The following is a 22,759-nucleotide window of genomic DNA, read 5'->3' on the forward strand; positions in this document are numbered from 1 at the left end:
TAGTAGAAAAAGGAACTAAAAAAATGCTTGATGTGATGCGAATTGTTTTCGAGCATACATCATAGAAGCAATCCTAAAATCCAATCTAGGATTATTCAAATATTTCAAATATTCAAGGGTTCAGTTGAATTCTCTTTGATATTTTCCAAAGAATCAGGAAGAAAGAATGTTCAAATATATTTGCATGTTTTAATATCGAAATATGATCTATTCCATCCAATTCCAGGAAAATGTTGGTGGTACAATATATTTCTACCCAACTGCCAATCACACTTCCAGTCAAACGAGTTCAGTTGGTTCTGAAAGTGTTCCGCAAACTACATCGTCCACGCTCATGTACAACCATATGGGACACGTATATCCAGGACCAGCATCGAATGTGATAAACATGAAGCCCAAAACATTGCTCTCTTCGGCATTTTTTATGCCTGAAGAGATGCGAATTGAAATTCAGGGGAGAAATGAAATTGCTAATCTTATCATGGAGAACCCGGAAAATTCCAATTTACCCATCGAAGTCGATAACTATCATTCACTGTATCCGCTCGAGCCAGAAACCCTTCATCCGAAATTAATACAACAATCGTCCACGTACAAAGCGACAAACAGTTCAACGGGCATAAAATACTGTTTACGAAGATTACATGGTATTTAAAAACTGTTATTGAATATCCTAGAGCGAAATTTAAGTTAATTTATTTTATTTATTTCCATTTAAAATACAAAAGGTTTCCGACTACAATCAACAAAATGCATGACCGTTGTTGAAATGTGGAAAAAACTCCAGCATTCGAACGTAGTACAATTGCGCGAAGTATTTACGACAAAGGCTTTCGGCGATAACTGTATGTATTAATTTATAATTTTAAGGCTATGAACACGGGGTGGAAAGTTTACTTACTCTTGAAATTCGACGTTAAACTATAAATGCATTTACATAAATTTTGGAATTGGTTGAGCTTTCCGCTCTACACCGTCTACCGTAAAGCACATCGAAATAATCAACTTACAGTACGCAGAGGTAGCGTTAATTTTGATGTATGCCTGATAGAATATGAATTAATCATATATATTCGTATTGGACAATATATCGCTCCTCGTAAACGAAAACAAAAATAAAAGCACGTTGACAGGAATTACTGCATTATTCATATGGGCCTACGGACGGAATAGACTTTGGATTAGGAATTTTCGACAATGATTTGCACCCCACATTTTCATGCTGTTGAACTCAATTCGTGTTTCAAACATTACTCTCCCAGTTTACATAGCAATTTTCAATCAATAATTCATCCATGTTTGTTCGCTAGAAAAGGTAAATACTCACAACCATTATTTATTTCTCGTCGCCTCTTCTTTTCCCAGCACTGTTTTTTTTTCTATTTGATTCTCAACAAAACTGCTTCAGTTTTATTATCATCGCACTCGCCACAACACAAAAATCTATGATGCACTCGAATTAAAACCAGGGCAACGAAATCAAGGGGCTGACCCTCAGTTAACTCAACGCACCCTCAAATGCTGGCCCAATATTCCCGCTTCTCTTCTATTCAAATTATCAAAATAGGGCATCCTCTCGTCAGGTCCGAGTGATATTTCTTTTCGCGGTTTTGTGGCATTACCATCATATTTTTGCTAAAAGCGCCTATGTGTGATATAACGCGTCAAACACAACTGCTCGCCGTTTTGTCGATTTCTTAAAATGTACTTCAGTTCCTCCCACGACGCTCTAAGAAGCTCCTCTACTGCCCTGTGCCGCATAGTTCTAGGGCGACTCATCTGTCGGCCATCCTGAGATAGTGGATTTCATATGCATGCATGGCCCGCAATGAAATTGTCGCCCTTTCTCAATATGTGATCTATCCATTACCGCTTCCGGTTTATGATGATGGTGTCCACGGATATTCAGCCGGTACAATGGTTAACAATGCTGTTCATTTTTAAATGTTTGTATATCTCCTTTTCGGATGGCTCAAGTGGTTATAGAAAATCTCATTGGAGGGGGAGGGATTTGTTACCATGACTTTATATTGGATACCAGCTGTGAATGAGTACCTGAGTCAAATCAGGTTGATAATCTTTGGCGAGCTCAATGTTGACCACATTTCCTCCTACAGTGTTCTGTAGTTGCGCCCTTATGGTCTTGAATGAAGTGCTCTAACACACTTCAAGGCCCTGATCCAATATGGATTGTTGCCCCAACGATTATTATTATTATATCTCCTGTTCACTCTTCAGTGCAGTGTAGGGTATCCACACAAGCGGACAATGAGATTGTGCCTCAATTTCAATATCATTACACTTAATGCTGTGCAAGTGATGAGCCTAGAGCAGTCAGTCAAAAGAAAGATGAACACGCGACAACGACGTCGAGGCGGTGGCACCCAACTATCTCGTCTATCGCTCCGTTATTTTCCATGGTCTACTTCTATATAGCAACATAGAGGGAACATCAGCATCAAACAGCTTCAACTTGATGTTGTAGTTAAGATATCTATATTTTCAGATTTTGCAAAACAACAATGGTGGATTTAACTCTGTTAATGCGTCGAGCCGCGCGATGACGTTCTGTCCAATAATGCAATACGAAAAGTAGATGTTGGTGTGTTTCTTTAGTCCGTCAGCGCTTGTCTGCTTTTCTAAATCAAGCTTTCGAGATGCCCTCCGATACATTTCTGGATGATTTCACTCCTCTAGTGGTCGCACTTAATGTGTGTGCCTTGAATGTTCTTCTTCTTCTCAACTCTGCAGAAAGTTCAGGGGCTGTAACGAATAATTCCTTGGGGAGCCGCCAGAGTCGGGCACTCAAAGTACGTTGATATGAAAGGTGATTTTGCTGCTATTTGGAGGAACAATCCGTATCCGCGTGTTACCGTGGCAAGAGGTAAAACTTCATTTAATACGATTAAGAATACTCCTTATATTCCTTCAGTTGCCCATCAACGTGGATGAGATGCTGTCAACGTTTCATATAGGACTATCGGAATATTTATGAGCAATTGGAAGTTATGCGATGTCAAAATCGTTTCTGCAGTCAGACAAAAGTCTTATGACGTTGGTTCAGGGCATGTCCGACACCTTCAGCTGCGTTAGAAATAATAAAAAAAAACTTTTGATGGGGCGCAAGTGCTCTTCAATGTTCTTGGGGGGAGTTGTTCAGAATTTGTGTCATTCAGGCAATAACAAAGTTTTCCCCTATTGGATGACAACCGAATGAAGAACTGAAAACATTGTAAGGAACCAAGAACGATGGAGCGTAGGCAACCATATAGCTATAGTCTGAGTTAGGAGATAGTTTGTTAGTCAAAGGTTAAATAAAATTAAACAGGTCCTGAAGAATAGTTCTTTTACTGGCTAAAAATTGTCTGGTAAGAAAGATCTGTATTTCTTTAACCAAATGTCCCCTTCTTCAATGGGTTTGAAACTCAAATTGTTAATTTTGGGTTTATACAGGTATTATTGTTATTCTGTTAAGGGAAAGTCGCAAGAGATCTTGTATACTACGCTATTTTCAGTGCTTTCTTTTTTGTCCTTAACAGATTGTTCCCGCGTATTTTAATGTTATATGTTAAGTCTGAAAAAGTTAACGATACCCATTTCTCTAATTCTATGTTTTCCTCTTGGAGCAACGTTGATAACCTCGAGATCTGGCGCAGCTTCTTTTAAATTCGATTCACGATGATGTCTCTATTGTACTCATTTTTTTTTTTGCTGGTCGAGGATGTACTTTGTTTTATTTGTCTTCTCTCGTTGAGCCACTTTGTTACAAGGGTTGCCCCTTACTGCCCCAGAGTTTGTTTTGTAGAATGCATTTCTAAATGTGAGGTAGAACTCATGCCGTAAAAGTCTGTTTTCTGTAGAGTTTGGTCTTCTTTCTCCATTCATTTCGAATCACGAAAACTCATGGTAACCCACTCCTCGAACAAATAGAGCGTTTCCTTCATGCGAACGCTTGGGAACAACACTTCTATGTCAAACGATACTAATACTTCGTTATTTTATCTCCCCTGGCTTTGTTGAGTCTGTCAATATCTTCTCTGCTGTTTCCCTCTGCGCCTTTTCCTATTTTCAGGTCTAACCGAGGTTGGTGGGTGAATTATTTGTTGCTGCGATTATTTCTTTGATTTCATTGCCTTCTTTATGGATTTTGGGAACGTATTTAATTCATGGTAGTTCGGAGGATTTTTTATTGATAGGTTTGAATTAGGCGGAAACCTTTCCCACTCTTTTTAGTAAATTCTGCAAAAAAAGTCTTTTCTTATGATGTGAAACTTATCTTCTTCTGTCCTTTTCCGTACTAAGTTGTTGAATGCATCTTTATTCATTATGACCACTGCGTTTCCCTAAGTAGTATACGGGTTTCTTTTCAATTCTTAAACGAGTCTGGCCGTTAGTTGATTCTGATGAGCGCCTGTAGGCAGAACAGAACAAGAAATAGTCGAAGGGAGTCGTGGAGGCAGTGGGGAAGTGCGGAAAAGTTGCAATTTTATTTCTGGCTAAAACCTCCCAGACGACGAACGACATGTGACGTGGTGCGCTGTCGTGATGGAATCGGTCGCGTAGAAATGTCCGGTAACGGGAGAGACATCCGGTATGTAACTTCCTTCAATCAACTTGTAATCGCTTTGTTTAAAGAAATTGGTTCTTTTTCCAAGCTCTGTATGCTCTTTTCTGATCATCAAAAAATACTTTTGGACGGCAAAATCTAGTCATTTGTTTATAGAATTCTGTGTGTCACCGTTACTGAATGCGATCAATATTTCCTTAACGTGCAACTTCTGAAAGCGAAATTTCTTTGTCCCTAATGAATGTAGCCTACTGCAGGTTGCACTATGACGTTTGCTTTTGGAGTTATGGGCAAAACACCAGGATTCATCATCAATAACAAATTTTACTCTGCTAAAACAAGACTTCGGCTGGTGCAGGGTTCTCCTGTTCTCGGATCGTCATTAACATTCTCTAGGTCATCACAAAATCTTTTATATCATGGGAAACCGTATGCTTTTTTTCACCGTTTTTAATTTAATGGCCGATCGGTGCTCGAAACAGGATTCATACCAATAAAAAAATCCAAAGAACACTTTAAAATCAATTACTCTAAGACATTTGATTATAAACTGATCACTCTCTCCGAAGTTTTCGTACTACTTGCAGCCGTTCGTCGCATATACAGTAGAGGAAGAAATGTGCTGAACATTTTTGAAGATGATTTCCGTTAAAAAAATGAATCCATTTTTGATCCTTATGTTATATTTCAATTTTTGAGAAAGTTTTCTTACCCCGTTGCTTGAAAGAAGAGTAGCGGCCATCCCAGGAAATTAACTGATTATCGCCTGCATGTCCGTATTGAGTGAAAAGATCCGTTTTAAATGGTATCCTCATGTATCAGATTAGGGCGAAAACTCATGGAAGTTGGAAGTCACGACAGATACGGCAAATATGAAACAATGAAAAGTATTCTACTTTCGCCAGAGTAAATTACATCAGCCCCATCATTCGTTGACCAACTTCTCTTCTTATTGCGCCAGTTTAGTCGATCGGAACAAATTGCCATTGTAAGAAGTCACTTTTTCTTAGCTCGTCTGACATTGAGGCCATTTTCCTTGAACCGCCGTTTTATAATTGAGCTTTTAAATCCAAATGACGGGGGTCCTTCAAGTTTGCTCAGAGATATTTGGAATACGCACTCGGCTTCCTTGAAAGTTCACTGACAGACTCGCGCACTAAACTCACCGTTTTCAAATAACTCGCCTAAAATTTGCTTATTGATGATTCACTGCACCTAATCTTGTTAGAAATAGCAACATTTGTCCCTGTTATAAGCATAAGTTTATAACTAATTCTGTTTTATACGTAACCAAATCAGCCTTCTGCATTTCTGTCAAAACCAACGTTTTCAATTCACTGATTTCATCAATTCTGCGTAAATTGATGCCATTTTTGCGCTTTAATGCCAATAAATCCAAAAAAAAAATAAAAATTGCCTTTTACATAACGCTTTTTTCCCCTCAGCATTTTTATCGCTACTGTAGTTAACATTCCTTCGTAAGGTCAGTGTCTATGCCGACAAAATGGTTGGCGAGTATCAGTGAGGATTCCGATCTGGACGATCAATAATAGATTAACTTTTTATTGAAAAACAAAGGCTGGGAATTTAATATTAATTTCCATAAAATATTTGTGGATTTTAAGCAAACTTTTCCGACTCAGCAGCAGCAGGGTCGTTCATGAAAGGAGGTTTCTAAACCTATGGATTGAGCGTATAATGTGTTGGGCGAAATCCAGCCACACTGTCATACGCAGCAACTCATCCGCATACATCCCCCCTCCGAACCGCACCACTCCCATTTCGCTACTCCTCTCATATCGACCTAACAACCATACAAAAAGGCGCTCCCCGTTATTCAAAGGGTTTCACCTATAGACGTATATCACTAGTTAACCGAAGTTTATGGAGAAAAGTGCATAGCTGTTCAATATATCCATAAATGGAGTAGAGGATGCGATGGAGGTCGCACGGAAATTCATAGCGAAAAATGGAGCGGAAGGAGTTAGTTTTAGATGGGATTGCTCAAAAGTGGAAAGCATGCTACTGGGAGATCGGAGAGTCGCCATTATCATACTCGCGATCCTAAGATTTCCAGCATCGCAGTTCACAATATTTTGACCCAAAAACTGGCCTATCACGAGGTATGTGCGTTGAGTACCATGAATGCTTAAGCAAAGCAGAAACGCGGTGAATGTGTCCATCAGTTTTTGGAACAATGTGCAAGAAACAAGGATAACTTGCTGGATTTCATCGTTCCAAGCGACGAAAAGTGTGCGTGTTATTTCACTCCTGAAACCAAAAAACAACTTCTTCGCAGCCAAAAAAATTAAACAAACTCAATCTGTTGGCAAAGTTATAACATCCGTCTTCTGGGACAAGAAAGACTCGTTGTTAGTAGACTTCACGTCTTCTGAAACAACAATAAACTTTGTCAGATATGGTTGCACACTAAGAAAACAATTCAAAACCGCCTGAGAGGAGGCTATTCCACGACAATACTCAACCCCACGTCTCTGCCTAAACGCGAGAAGTACTGGCAGATTTCAGGTGGACTATCATGGAACATCCGCTTACAATCTTGTCTTAGTTCCTAGTTATTCCCACTGGGAACACTTGAGTGGAGAGAGGTTACCTGATTTCTCAGAGGGTTGCAAGCATAATTATTACAGGGGTATCTGCTTTTATATCGTATGAAAAAGTGCTTGGATGAAAATGTAGAAAAATAGCGTAAATCTTAAGCTTCCAAATGATGTTCAATATTAGGAAATTGAATAATGTTGTTTATTTTAAAAACAAATTGGGGATGGGGACTAAAGCACGTCATATGGAAGCTCCTGGTGGTGCCCTATTCTACAAGTTCCGCGAAGAACATTAACATCATACGAGTACTATGAGACTTCACGTTTGCGAAAGAAAATTTCAAAAACCTTTGCAAGAATGCAACCGAAATTGTCCCGCGCATTAACAAAAACAAAACCAAAATCATGACCCAAACCAGGAAAATGACGCTCATAAGGCGAAACATCACAATCCACGGATATACCTGGTGTACAAGCTTAAATCCGCTGTTTGCTCACAGATGGCGTCAGTGAGCGTATCAAGCTGACTGCGAGCACGCCATATTTTTTTTTGTAGTTCGACATTTGTTAACAATTGTCAGCGCACATCATCAGCAATTTCATGCAAAACACATGTTTTTTCTCTTCAATAATCATGTCCAGTTTTGTTCCGGGAAAGAAGTATTTGTAGGAGACTCGTGTTTTTTTGCTTCAATTCGAAGAAATCAGCCACTGAATTGCATCGAATGCTTGTAGAGACCTACGGCGGCAATCCTCTATCGGAAACAACGTGCTGAGGCTGGTCCCATCAATTCAAGATGGTGATTTCGATCTGAGCGACAAGGAGTGTGAAAATCGGCCCGGGAAAGCTAAGGACCACGCAGAAAATGCTCGCCAAGCAGTTAGGTGTCTCTCAACAAGCCGTTTCCATGCATTTACGTGTAATGGCTAAGGTTCAAAAGATCGGAAAATGGGTGCCGCATGAATTGAATGATAAGCAGATGAAGCGGCGCCAAAACACATGCGAAATCTTGCTTGTCAGACACAAAAAAAGATATTTTTGCATCGGATTGTGACTGGTGACAAAAAATGGATTTATTTTGAGAATCCTAAACGAAAAAAATTGTGGGTTGATGCCGGCCAACCAGCAACATCTTCTACAAGATCAAATCGCTTCGGACGGAAGACGATGCTGTGCGTTTGGTGGGATCAGTGGAATATTGGCAGTTCATAGTAGAACTGTTGAACCCTGGTGAAACTGTCGATGCCTACCGTTAGTACCAACAACTCATCAAATTGCATCGTGCTCTGAATGAAAAACGGCCGGAATATCAACAAAGACATGAAAAGCCGATTTTCCTCCATGATAATGCTCCGTAGCACACGTCGAAAAAGGTTCGAAACTACTTAGAAACGCTCAACTGGGAGATACTACCCCACCCCGCTTATTCAACAGACCTAGCCCTATCCGACTATCATCTCCCTCGCTGGGCAGCACTCCGATTTTTACGCAAACGTCTGATGGCGTGGTTTGCCTCGAAAGATCAACAATTTTATTGGCGTGGTATCCATAAATTATCCGAGAGGTGGAAAAAATATGCAGATAGCCTTGCCAGCATTTTGAATTTATTTCTTTGGTTCCTATAAAAAAAGCGTGTTTTTTCTTGAAAAAAAAACAGCGGATTTAAGCTTGTACACCTGGTAATATTAATACTATTAGACAAGTGTACTTATCTAGGCAGACAACTGAACAGAGACGATAATTAAGCTCCCAAATAAAACGCTGTAAGACCTGCTTTGCGAAATATGGACTCTCAAGTAAACATATGGGAGGAATCATCCGAGACCGATGGCGAATCAGATAGAAAGATGCAAATTTATGATGGACTGGCCACGTCTAACGCATGGACAGTATTCAAATACCTCAAAAGACACCCGAAGGTAAAGTCGCAACGCAGTTCCGCCAATATTTGTTTCTTATTTGTATTTATAATTATTTCCGAGAAGATCGATGATGCTAGATAAAAATACTAATTATATTGTTATTTATTCATGCACTTCCAAAGGTATATCATATTACCATCGAGACATAATCGTTCTCATCAAAATATGAAAATAGTTCACACTAACAATTAGGGACTCTGATTCAGTTACTTCGGTGGGAATTTCGATTTCAGTCCTTTTCCCCTGCAAAGTGATCGTCCTTAATGTGATTTCTGAATTAAGTTATTTTTTTGTTGTGTCATATACAGGGTGCGGCAGCATAACTTCCTTTTTTAAAATGCGCGCCACTCAATTAGTTGATGTCATAGCGGAGCGCTAGTGGTCTCATTCAAGAAGGGATACTGTAAAGTTTTGTCCCGACACGGTTCAGTCGCCATTGTGCGTTGGAATAGTGAGGAGCGTGCCTTTGCCGTTGAAATTTAATTTTTAAACGGATGTTCGGTTATTGCAACACATCGTGCATTTCGGAATCGCTTTAATTTAGCCCCGTTGGCTCCCGTCCCAGACCGCAAATCAATTGTTACATGTGTCACTACATTCAGACAAACTGCAAGTGCGACAAAAGGAAGAACTGGAGTCCCTCGGCTCGTTAGATCACCTGAGAACATTGAAGCAGTGAGAGCGTCAATGTTGCGATCGCCACGACGTTCTGCGCGCAAACACGCATCTGCCCTTGGACTATCCGATCGTTCTGTGAGGAGAATTCTTCGTGATGATCTTCATGTTCATCCCTATAAGATGACGATAGTGTAGGAACTTTTAGAACGTCACTTCAATTCTCGGATGAACGCGTGTGAGCTTCTTCTTGATGTCGTTCCCGAGGGTGCTATTGTTTTTTTTAGCGATGAAGCCCATTTTCATTTGTGTAAGTCGGTTAACACACAAAACATGCGCTACTGGGCTGACACCAACCCTCGAGAATTCCATCAAAAGCCTTTGCATTCACCCAAAGTCACAGTGTGTTGTGCAATTTCCTCAGCTGGAATTATTGGTTTTTTGAGGAAAATGTTTATGTGAACCGTCCAAGAACCTTACAAGATTTGAAGACCAACATCCAAGAAGAAATTGCCAACATAACACCTGCTATGCTAACAAGAGTCATGACAAACGCCAGAAATCGGTTTACGCAATGTATGGAGAATGGTGGACGTCACCTAACAGATTTGATCTTCAAAACAATGTAAATAAAAACTTTAAACATATACCTACATTATAAAAAATAAATAAATATTTTCCGATGCATACAATAGTTTTTATTGAGTTTTGAAAAAAGGAAGTTATGCTGCCGCACCCTGTACAATGTTTTTGTTTGCCATAAAGTATGATGTTTACTATGTATGGGGCTATTATCCATATCTGTTTTTAGGCAATCAATTGCGTACTAGTCATGGGATAGATGAATAATCGAAATATGATTATTCGAAGCAACTCTTTTTCAAATGTAGGTCAAAATCGTGATTTGCAATCATAATTAGCACCAAAATAAACATCAGAGTTGTAACTGGTTTGTGGGAAAAATAGCGTTACAGCGTGTTCATAGCGAAAATAACCAAATAAAGTTAAAATCACAATATCTTACTTACAATTCCTAATTTCAGCATTAGTATTAGTTTACGATTACCACCCAGGCTCACAAACGTTGTTGGCAAAATACTTTACTCCAACACAAGAATCCAATGGCTATACAGATCCATTCCCTGGCGAAGCTCGGCCATTCAGGTACCGTTTCAAGACCACATAAACAGTCCTCCTTAATATTCTCAAATGCATTCACGGCAAATGAATGAATGAACAAGATTTAATATTTTCTCTTTGCAGTCATAAAAGTAACTTACAAAGAACGGCGAATGGTCCGCTTCTGCCCGAAACAACAATATGGTCAATTATTATGCAATTGACATCTGGACTACGTGCAATACATCAAGCTAGTTTAGCTTGCAGGTAAGCATAGCATTCATGAGTGTCCAGTATTCACTCTGGTTTTCAATGCGTCGCATGAACTCGCATTGTTTACATTGAGTAATTTATTGAACATTGAAAATTATTGTTTAATTAACGACTGAACTTTTTCTTTCTTTTCGCATTTCTTCGTGCCGCACATATTGATCAGAGCGTTGGATCCAACGAAAATTATAGTGACGGGGAAACGAGTCCGGTTTAGCTTTCCGGGCATATCAGATATCGTCAGTTACGATCCAAATACTGCTGTTGTTAATCACTACCAGCAGGTTAGTTGGTTCTGATTTTGCTTGAGCGTCATAAATATATTTTTTTTTATTTTGAATATTAGATATTTTGTTCCCATAGAACCTGTTCGAATTACGGATGTAGTATAATTATATTGAAGGTTCAAAGAATGTTCACTTTAAGAATTTTCCGCGGTATATTTACATATAGAGACGCAACACATTCTATCTGCTTAAAAAATATTCGTAAACTGCTTTCTATGCAACCTTTTCTTAAGTCTTCCTTGCCTCTTTAGCATGCTCAGCAAAAACAATAATCAAAGTATCCACATTGAATAAATTTGTTAACGGCAATTGTAGTTGACGAGGCGCATATTAGTTTGAAAATACATTTAACATTGATACTTAGTCGAAAATTGCCATATTCGATTTTACCATGAAACACCAAACAAAACGAAATGATTACTGAAATACGAAGCCTATGAATTGATTCAATTTTTCCCATTTAGGAGGATTTAACATCACTTGGTAAGTTAGTGTTAGCTTTGGCCTGCCGATGTCTCCATTCTGTACATAGAGATAATGTTCAAACGAGCATTGAACTTGTATCTAGACAATATTCGTCCGATTTACGAAATCTTATAATGTAAGTAATGAATCCCAGAAAAGTTTATAAAATAAAATTTAGCACAAAATACTTCCAAATATTTCTCATCTACCCACTATTAATAACTTACTAATCAGAATCACTTCTCATATTCGTTTTTCAGATACCTACTAACTTCCTCGACAAGGCGTTCAGTTACTGATCTAATGCCAATGATTGGTGCTCGCTTCTATACACAATTGGACGCCTTACAAAGTCAATGTGATATGCAAGAAGATGAATTGGCCAAAGAGATGGAAAATGGTCGTCTCTATAGGTTACTTGTTAAATTAGGTTGCATCAACGAACGGCCTGAGTAAGTATATAAATTCCCTATTTTAAATTTTAATAATTTATCAACGATTTTCTTGGATTATTGGATTTACAAAACAAAACCTTATTAAAATCGGTTCAATGTCTGTCTGTCTGTCTGTCACACGCACTTTTCTCAGAAACGGCTATACCGATTGACCCGAAATTCGATGTGAAGGTGAAACTGTGAACACCCAGCCATGCATGGAGATTTAAGGGGGTCCTCATACATGTAACCGGGGGGTGTCACTTTCACTGAATACAGTCATGCGGGGTATCAAATGAAAGGTTTCGATTAGTACTCTTCGAAGCCGGTCTTAGTTTTGAGGTTTGTTGTAAAAGCGGGGAGTGGGAGGGGTGGAAAGTGATGATTTCTTTAACGGACACATTCTCAGAAACTATCCAATCGGAAAATCTGAAAAAATTCTTGAAGCTGCCTCTATATGGTGCCCAGGTCTCAAAATAGTCTCCATATCGACATCTGTTCAAATTAAGTTAATAATAGTATATTACCTTATTTTGGGGAAATTGAGTAAAACTCTCTTTAAGTTTATCCCAGAGTTATAAAAGTTGGTAATAGTATAAAATATAATATGAAGCATATTATCCCCAAGTTTGATCAAAATCATACTATTAGTGTTACTAAGTTACAGCACCTCAAAGTCTTTACCGTGTAAATTTACAACCCGAAGTACTAAATCTGACATGTTAAATGCATATACACAACGGGCTACATACAATTGGGATAGTAGAACTAGACAACTCAAATATACTCACAGAAGAAGCAAACAATACCATTCATACCTGAAGCGCCCAGCTTCCGGTTTCCCGGCTTGTTCCCTCTTGTTTCAATTCAATTGGATTTTTGAGGGTAATATTTCACCGACTTTCTCGTACTTGGTAATCAGGATTTTTATTTCTCCCTATCTCCTTCTAATGGACAATGAATGGTTACAGTGTGTCACATCAAATATACAAAATATCATGACTTTCTTTCCTTTTATTATATAATAGAGGCGTCGATACATATTCATTTGATTTAGGATGTTATACTCTTTGTTGCCTATCTTCAACATAAAACATAAGTACCACATCCCAAATGCTTTCTGTTAATTAGTTCTGTCTTAATGTCCACTTTTCTCCAAAGTATGATTAAATTGACAGAAAATCTGCCTCCAGAGTGAAAATTATATCTTTAGCTTCAGCTATTTCGTTGTGTTTCTATTCATGAGAATCAAGCAACCTAAAAATATACGCATACCTCCCTTCATTTGGTATCATCTTCACCTGGACCATTATGCTGCCACGGAATGTTTTGCAACAAGTATACTGCAGGAGCCGTTTAAAGTTGAACACCGCACTTACCACCCATCCCATCATTGGCCAACTTAAAAGTGGGCGATGTAATTCCCACTTGAAATGAAAATTTAATCTTCTATGGTACAATGTTTTGCGATGGTGAGTGTTGTTTTCGTTTCCTACTCTGTGACTTTGTTTTCAGATGAGTACAACCCGACGCCCTAAAAGGTTTTATAAATAGAAGTCTTTCCAAATATGAAAACTTTCCACTTCCAATTGTCTTTCCACATGAAAACTATGAGTAACAGTGAACAAGTCGAGAAACCGGAAGCTAGACGCTTCAGGTATGAAAGGTTTTGTGTATTTATTTTATAAAGAGATTTGAATGTGCGTTTGTCCCATTAGCATGTAGCACGTAAAATATGCATATATTATGTGAAAATAGCCACTTTCAAGTGATATTGACATTCATAGTCTTGAATTTGCAGAGGGGCGACAGTTTTGATCTAGTATAACTTTGTTAATAATAGTGCGATTTTCACCAAATTTGGCAGAATCATGCTCTATACCGTAGCCTACATTGTTGCAATTTTGTGATTCCAGGGTGAACTTAAGGGGGTTGTCCTATCAATTACTAAAAATTATAGTAATATACTATTATTAACTTTATTTGAACAGGTATCGGTATGGAGGGTATTTCGGAGCCTAGGCGCTATATAGTGGCAGCCCCCTGATTTTTTTCAGATTTTTCGTTTGGGTAGTTCCTGACAATGGATTCGTTAAAAAAATTACCACTTTCAACCCCCAGCACTCCCCACCTTTTCAACAAAAGTCAAAACTAAGCCCGGCTTCGAAAAGTACTGACCGAGATCTTTAATTTGATACCCCACATGAGTATATTTGATGAAAAAAAATGTACACCCCCCTTTTGCATGTATGGGGACTCCCCTTAAATTCGTCCTAAAAGGATGTAACTCACTATATGCGTGAGCGTTCATAGTTCCCACCTTTCTACCAAATTTGGTGTCAATTGCTATAACCGTCTCCGAGAAAAATTCGTGTGACGGACAGACAGACAGACAGTAAACCGATTTTAATAAGGTTTTGTGTTTACACAGAGTAATGCATCAACTTTAAATTCGTTTTTCCTCCGGGCAAAATTTTATTTGATTCAATCCAATTTATAGCGTAAACAATTCGGTAAAATGGTCACCATTTACAATGACGAACATTCAGGCTTTTCGGCATTTTCGATACTATTCAGGGCATTTCTGGTGTTATGGTGCCTCCTCCCATATAATAGCTTTCGCAGAATCGACTGTTTCCGTTTATGTGGGTAAAAATCCAGCTCAATCAAACCGGGTGAATAAGGCGGCAAATCAAATTAACCCTTTTTGAAGATCAGCCACCAAGGGAACATTGCCTTCATTTGGAGTATCATTCTGCTGGAACTTATAATCCTCTAAGTGATTTTCCTCGATGAATAGCAACAATAATTCCATGATCGTGCGCCGTTGTCGGTAATCATTGACTGGTAGAGTACGTTCCTCATCATCCTTGGAAAAGCATTGCCCAATGATGTGTGTAGCACACACCTCGGACTAGGGAGTGATTTAATGTCCGTCAAAGATTATTCAAGTACGATTCGACGATGTTTGGTGTCCTAGAACCTAAAATTTTGTTGAAACCGAAATGTACCTCACTACTCATGATGATTCGGTTTAAAAAATTATGTTATTTTTGCTTCAAGCATTTTCTTGGCATATTTCAGGGAACGCGGCTTATCCAAAAGCAACAAACTTTTGTTGAACCAATCCAACTTTGTAAGGGAACAAATGTAATCTTTTTTTCCTAATTCTCCATAAACTGATTTTAAGGTGTTCGATGGTGGCAAACGGAGCTGAAAAAAAGAAGTTTCGGGACTTTTATGGACATCTTCATGAACAGTTTCGATGTTCTCCAAACACCACGATGTACGCATTCACCTAATTGGTATACAGTTGGAACATTGCCGCAAGAACCACAGACATGTACATAGAACAAGAAAAATTTTATTGTGTTCACTGAAGGCAATGCGTAATTGCGTTATTTTCATCGGTGCGCAGGCTGCAAAGAGTTATTTAAAAAAAATCATTGCGCGTTTGTAATTGTTGAATTTGTACTGAATAAACATCTTTAAAGCGTTAAGTCCCGCAACAACTGTCAAACTATGAATAAGTTCTTACGCACGAAGTACAGATGCGTTAGGTGTAATAATTGTGGAACTGACGCACAGTCTGACTGTGTAAATGCCTTATAGTCCACTTAGGAGTGAACAGGAAAAACTAAGTATAGATCGAACATCCGCTAAAACCAATGTTATCTTTGGCGTTATCCGCTATCCTAACTGGTTTAAGGTTGGGAATATCGTTGTATATAGTGTTCCAAATAACTGGACGCATTACAATGTCCTGTGGAATACCCGCCAACATCGCATACTTCCTGAATTTACTATCAGTACCATAGAAAAGCTGTCTTTACTCCAGATAGCTGTCGAAAAAGGCACCAAAGTAACTAGGAACGAAAGTCCTCTCCATTGACTTTCGAGTTGGCCAAATTTCAAACATATTTCACAATCACACATCTTCAGCCATGATCAGCCAATTTTATGGTGAAATCATTATCATCAACCACGCAACAACCGGTATCCGGTCTAGGCCTGCCGTAATAAGGAACTCTAGACACCCGGTTTTGCGCCGAGGTCCACCCATTCGATATCCCTAAAAGCTGTTTGGCATCTTTACCTACGCCATCGCTCCATCTCAGGCAGCGTCTGCTTCGTCTTCTTTTCCTACCATAAATATTGCCCTTATAGACTCCGGGCTGGTTCATCTTCATCCATACGGATTAGGTGACCCGCCCACCCCAACCTGTTGACCCGGATTTTATCCACAACCAGACGGTCATGGTATCACTCGTCGTCGTTATGTAGGCTACAGAATCGTCCATCCTCATGTAGGGGGCCAAACATTTTTCGGAGGATTCTTCTCTCACGCAGCCAAGAGTTTGCAGTTTTTTTGCTAAGGACCCAGGTCTCCGAGGAATACATAAGGACTGGCAAGATCATAATCTTGCACAGTAAGAGCTTTGACCCTATGATGAGACGTTTCGAGCGAAACAGTTTTTGTAAGCTGAATTCTTTTAGCAGGCAACAATCGTGCGCGGATTTCATCGTCATAGCTGTTATCGGTTGTGATTTTCGACCCTAAATAGGAGAAATTTCAACGGCCTCAAAGTTTTGGCCTCTTCTTTTTATTGTTTTCATTTGACCAATGCGAATCGATGTTGTTGGTTCTTTGATTTTTGGCGCTGATGTTGCTACCGTGTACTTTGTCTTGCCTTCATTAATGTGCAGTTCGAAACCCGTGCTTTGGCAAACTTAGCCGACCCCAAAGCCTACTGCGAATTTCCAGTAGCTCTTCTCTGATTACAGTGGCTGCAACTATTACCTCGTCAAGTCTCTTATGGCATCTGCACTAAGCCAATAACCCCTGAATGAAGAATTAATTAGTTCACGTCCTGCTTTCATAACCTCTTGAAAGCGTATCAAGAACTTATGTTCACATTTGTAAAAATCTCCCTTATTTCAGTAGACAACTAACTTCACGTTTCTTTAGACATTTTTATATTCTCGTAATTTCTAATCAATTGTTCACTATTCGGTCCGAAGTTAGGTTTTTTGCTGAAGAATGTGCGTTAGCTCAGTCGCCTTTCATTCTGCGGATAGTTCTCTCTGAGCAGATACCTGATTTAATCGAACCTCTATAAAATGAAATATGCTGAAACATGAACATCACTACCCAGTTTGACAATTTCTGCCATTCGTGCCTTTGAAGATTTCCTACTGGCTCCAAGCCGGCATAAAATTACCTTGTGGTTGCTGTGCAGACGATCCTCATTAAAGTATTGTAACATTTGCCCCAGCGTAAATGCCAGTCACACAACTATATTTATTTATTATTAATGAGCAATAAATATAATAAATAATAAATAAAACAAGGAGTAAACTGCAGTTACTTATTGCCCTCAGGAGGAGGAGGAAGAGAAGCACATTAACATGTGCTTAAAACTACTTAAAGAAAAGAAGTTTAGGGAAGCTAGCTGTTGTGTGTTACAACTTCGGCAAAGTTTACGTTTACGTTGCACCTTTTCAAAGGCAAGACTAACTATGAATGTCGGGAGGGCAACCAGATCATGGAGGGTACTTCTCACGAGGAAGTTGAAGAGAGCTAAGGAGGTTTGGATAGAGTCAAAATCAGATGAGTAGCGGTGTATAAAGCCTAAAAATTTCGCTGCCCGACTGGTGAACTTCGAGGCAGTGCGTCTCGAAGCGGAGCTTATTGTCGGCAGTGATCCCGAGGTCTTGAGTGGAGTTCTAATATGATAAGGAATATTCGTTAAGAGAGTAGGAGAACCGTTAGCAGAACACCAGCTAACTAGAGTATTTTGGTTTGATTGAAGGCAGACAGTCCATAGGCGACGATTTAGCGGAAAACCGCTTAAGATCGTCAACATAGGGCGAACACGGGCCAGTAAGAAGGAGGGGAAGGTCATTGATATAAAAATAATAAAGGGCACAGAATAGATCCCTGTGGAACGACAGAGAAGGTGTAAGAACGGGATGTGCAGCCATCAAAAGAGACATGACAGGATCGGTTGGGAAGATAACAGGCAAATTATGAAACAAGTGGTATAGGAACGCTTACAAACGAGAATTTGGACAGAAGTATCTTGTGATTTACAGTGTCGAAGGTTTTATTAAAATCAGTGTAAATAGTATGCACTTCTTGCTGTGAATTTAGACATTTTACGTCAAAATTGGTAAAGTCGAACAGATTGGAGCCAGTGGACCTACACTTAACAAAACCGTGTTGCTGGGTGGTTCGCTTCGAGGCTTTTGTTGAAAATAATGGATAGGGGTAGGGAGATGGACAGACCAGTTTTAAGCAAAACGGTTTGGAAAACCATCGTAACCAGGGCCGATATTGGCGTCAAGCTTGCCAATGAGGTACAGGGGTAAGGAGGGGAATAGTAAGCGATGCAGGGCAGGCTATATCCACTAGGAGGAAAAGGAGGGAGGACTTGAAACATAGACTGAGGAAAAGTAGTGGCAGAGCAAATCACAAGATAGTTGGGGGAGTAACCAGAGGAGCCAGAGAATTTCATGGTAGGAGAAGATAACTGTACGGGACAGCAGGAGTCGCGAATCTGGGACCAGGAAAGTTACAGCTTTTCGCGCTTCAGTGACTTGACTTTTATCAGCTCTCTCTCTATCAGTTTGGAATCAGAATTTTGATGACGGATCCAAATTTCGCTATAAGTGACTGTTATTTTCAGAATTGTGTATCTTCCTTTTTTGAATTACGTTGAAGGCATTTTATAGACATAAATGTTGATATTTCAAAGTTAAAAGTTCTATCATCTTAAATAAAAAACTTTTAGCTCTCATTACATTTTTTAACAATGATTTTAACTTCTTTTTTCTTCTTTTTGAATATTTACAGTTTTAATTTGGATGCAACATGGTCTGAAACAGGAGACCGTTATATGCTTAAACTTTTCCGCGACTACTTATTCCATTCGGTGACGGAAGATGGTCGACCTTATCTGGATCAGGCACACATAGTAAAATGTCTCAACAAATTAGATGCTGGCGTAATGGAAAAGGTACAGTTAATTATAGGATGAAAAAAAGTAGAAAGAGTTGCATGATGTGAGTAAATTGTTTTATACTTTAATGATCAATAATTCTCATAGTAAAATTGTGAAATATTAAGACACGCTAAAATAATTATGATACAGAATTCATATTTTGAATTGAGTTGAATAAGGTGATAACATCTGCAGTTTCAAGACGATCGGTGCACAGATTGGACGTGTGTGGAAATTTTCGTAAAACGTGTTTAGCACTCGTCTCAGGGAGTTGGATGACAATCGTCGTAAGTCTGAGCAGGGTGTCAAAGGATTTCACGGGAGATAAATTGGGTCATTCATCGCAAACAATATCTATATATATCCACTACTAGCTTCTATGCAGAAGAAGATGTTGAATGCTAAGGAATTCCGAAACAGTCAAGTTAATTTCAAACGACAAGGATACCGTAATTTCAAACGATATCGGTATCCTTGTCAAGTAGGAAGATGATCAAAGCGCAAAAATATTAATGAATGGGTATATTGTTCGCTATACTACATATGCGAAAGGACTTATTTTTCAGTCAGTTGAATTCCTATCCAGAATATGCAACGGAACTTCCAACAAGATTTACTATTTGATTATCAAGGCATATAGCGTGAATAAGACTAGAAAAATCTTGGAAAGTCGGTGGAGCAAGGGAAGAAAATGAAATAATCACACTGCTATGTAAACAAGCTTGTAAATGCACACAGATTTTTCAAAGGATCAGGAAGTGGCGATCATCTCGATTTTCGTTGCTTTCCATACCAAGAAACTCGTTTTCTCTCTTCAGCATTGTCTCAGAAAGTTAGCCATTAGTTAGCGCTAAATATTACTAAGAAGACGCACTTGAACAAATCACAATAACTATTCTTAATTATATATTTGTAATGTTCTCCAAAAAATCAAAGCAAAAAACGGAATCAGTACCATGACTACTTTATGAAATCTTACAATCTTACAATCTACACAAGTTGGTAGAATACCAATATTGCGTCGCACGGAACTCAGTTGACATCCAACCACAGATTTGTCAGATGAGACGAGAAACAATAATACTTTAAAGTGGTTTTCTCTAAAATTCTTTTTTGGCTCAGTTATCTGAGATCATTCCCCTTATAGAGGTTTTGTACTGACTATAATTCTTCTTCTTCAAAGCTTTTATCCGGTTTCGTTCGTTTAGATAGGGTTCGCGACTTCTTTCGATAATAGTTTATTCCTAGTGGAATCTCAAATCATCATTAATTGCCATTTAGCGCCTCAAATCATCGCTGTTAGGGTCGGCCTTTTGGGTGGTTTCTCATCAACTTGAATGTTCAAGCCAATCTCAACTATTGAAAAAGCAAAAGCTTGTTTGACTGGAAACGTTAAAGTGTCAGTCTATGCTTTAACGCTTGGTTCATCATCAGCAATGGAATTTTCTATAAAGCATCTTTCCCACTTTATGACCTTTTGGTTCGGCGAAAGTTATTTATTTATCGAGTTACTATCATTATTATCAAGAGTGTAGGTTTCTGTGCTAGAAATTGATGTCACTCTTTTTATAAGAAAACATGCCAGAAAAGTCTACTTCACGGAGAAAAGTGAGTATAGCGAGCTGAAACTTATGTTGAAGGCGTACCACATGTTTACCTGGAGCTTCTTCGAAACAGGGCTATGTCGAAATCATATTACCAATAAGATTATGAAAAAAATTATTCGACAACATCCAATAACTTATTTGTTAATAACATGTGATCTATTTTCAGAAATTTTAGTATCGCTTTATGCCAACTTAACGTATTTTGTCTGTGAATTATAGAGAATCTATCCTCCATTTTTAAGCAACCAAAAAAAAGTGAGCAGAATTAAACATTGGTAATGGTTTTTACCCAAAGTGATGATTTCTAAAATTATGGCACAGATACTATTTTTACATCCTACAGTCTATAAGGCGACTTTGCTAGGAATAGCGTGTACCATTTTGTTTAGATCAGGGAAGAGCAAGAGAATATATAGATGACTACTCTACTTACTCTTTCGTGAAAATGGGAATTTTCCTCGTTTGTCTCAATCTCCAAACACTCGGTAATTGAGGAGTTAAAAAACTCACATTTTTTAAGGAGCTTGAAATCGATGCGTAGTGTTTCAGAAAATTCTTTGGTGATATAATTGCATTTGTAACGTAGGTAGCATCACACTCTTTATTGAAGTCAAATCGGTCGTCAAAAATTCTGTTTTATTTATATCCAATCTGACACCGTTTTGCATGTGGCGATCATTCCATTTTTGAACCAGTTGTTTGAGATTAGCTTTGTTATGAGACCCTAGGAGAACATCATCTACACAAAGCAGTATATAGGCCGCTGGACGTTGGATGTCCCGTCTTACAGCGCCCATGACAAGAACAAAGAGAAGTGGTGAGACGGCACTTCCTTAATGAACACCGATAGAGACCTGCCAAACTTCGAACTTTTCCTTTCGGATCACGGTAGAGCAATTTAATCCAGCGCACCCGTTCTTCTGACAGTGTCGTCGTAGGGCATCCCTGATGAGTTTTATAAAAGTAGCTCCTTTGTTTTTTACAGTTCGTTTTAAGTAAAATTATTAAAAGGAGAAGTTTCCAGTTTAACTATAGATTTATTGTTTTTTTGTTAAGAATTGTTGACACGTGTTTTGAACACAACATGTGTCTTTCTTTAGTGCTGGTTTTGTTCAAAATTAATAGTTATGTTTACTTAATCTCAGATGACTTTGTATGACACTCGATCAAACGCCTTCTCTAGATCCAGAAATGCAATATAAAGAGTTTGATGGTCGATGGATCATGGTGTTTCTCCATGAGTAACCGTGCAGCGTGTATTGCGTCAGTAGTTTCGCAGTTCTTGACAATGAGAATGTGTTCAAAAATCTTCATAGTATGGAACAGTAACTGAATTGGACGGTAATTTGAATATTCTGGTGTTCAGTTTTTCTTTTTAAGGTTCTGTGTGAAACAAAACCTTTCTAAAATCGATTCGATTTCTGTCTGTCTCTCACACTCGATTTACTTCGAGACGGCTGAACCAATTGTCATGAAATTCAGTGAGAACCTGTGGCCTGTGTGTCCCCGCCCCTACATGCAGTAAATGACATCATTTTGCATTGGAGTTAAGGGGGGCTCCTCATAAATACAAAAGGAGGGTGTAATTTTTTTTTCCCAGAAGATGGTCGTATGGGGAATCAAATGAAAGGGATTTGTACTTTCCGAAGCTAATCTTATTTTTGATGGGGTGGGGTGGGTGATGGGTGAAACACAAAGGAATGAAGAATCCAAATGAGTGCCCCAAAAAGTGAAACAAGTTAACTGCCTTCATCCAGATCGAGCAGGCGGCGCGAGATTATGGGCTCCACATCAATGAGAGCAAGATAAAATATATGGTGGCAACGTCAGCACTAAAAACCAATCAACCAACAACATCAAACCGCACTGGTCAAACTGGAAGAATAAAGACAAGAGACTACAACTTT

The 22,759-nt window shown here is 38.8% G+C and overlaps 1 protein-coding gene across 8 annotated transcripts in view; it reads left to right on the forward strand.

The window, feature by feature from the left end:
- Positions 1 to 22,759, forward strand: part of LOC119649620 (PAN2-PAN3 deadenylation complex subunit PAN3) — a 151,027-nt gene that overhangs the window by 122,677 nt on the left and 5,591 nt on the right. For all 8 annotated transcript variants that reach the window (XM_038051845.1, XM_038051841.1, XM_038051843.1 and 5 more), the window contains 8 exons: positions 227 to 647; positions 729 to 845; positions 10,710 to 10,830; positions 10,930 to 11,052; positions 11,222 to 11,339; positions 11,807 to 11,943; positions 12,068 to 12,259; positions 19,098 to 19,260. In XM_038051845.1, coding sequence (XP_037907773.1) covers positions 227 to 647; positions 729 to 845; positions 10,710 to 10,830; positions 10,930 to 11,052; positions 11,222 to 11,339; positions 11,807 to 11,943; positions 12,068 to 12,259; positions 19,098 to 19,260 — 1,392 coding nt within the window. The remainder of the gene's footprint in view (positions 1 to 226; positions 648 to 728; positions 846 to 10,709; positions 10,831 to 10,929; positions 11,053 to 11,221; positions 11,340 to 11,806; positions 11,944 to 12,067; positions 12,260 to 19,097; positions 19,261 to 22,759) is intronic.

The sequence above is a fragment of the Hermetia illucens genome, chromosome 2 (genome assembly GCF_905115235.1).
Source record: "Hermetia illucens chromosome 2, iHerIll2.2.curated.20191125, whole genome shotgun sequence".
NCBI classification, from domain to species: domain Eukaryota; kingdom Metazoa; phylum Arthropoda; class Insecta; order Diptera; family Stratiomyidae; genus Hermetia; species Hermetia illucens.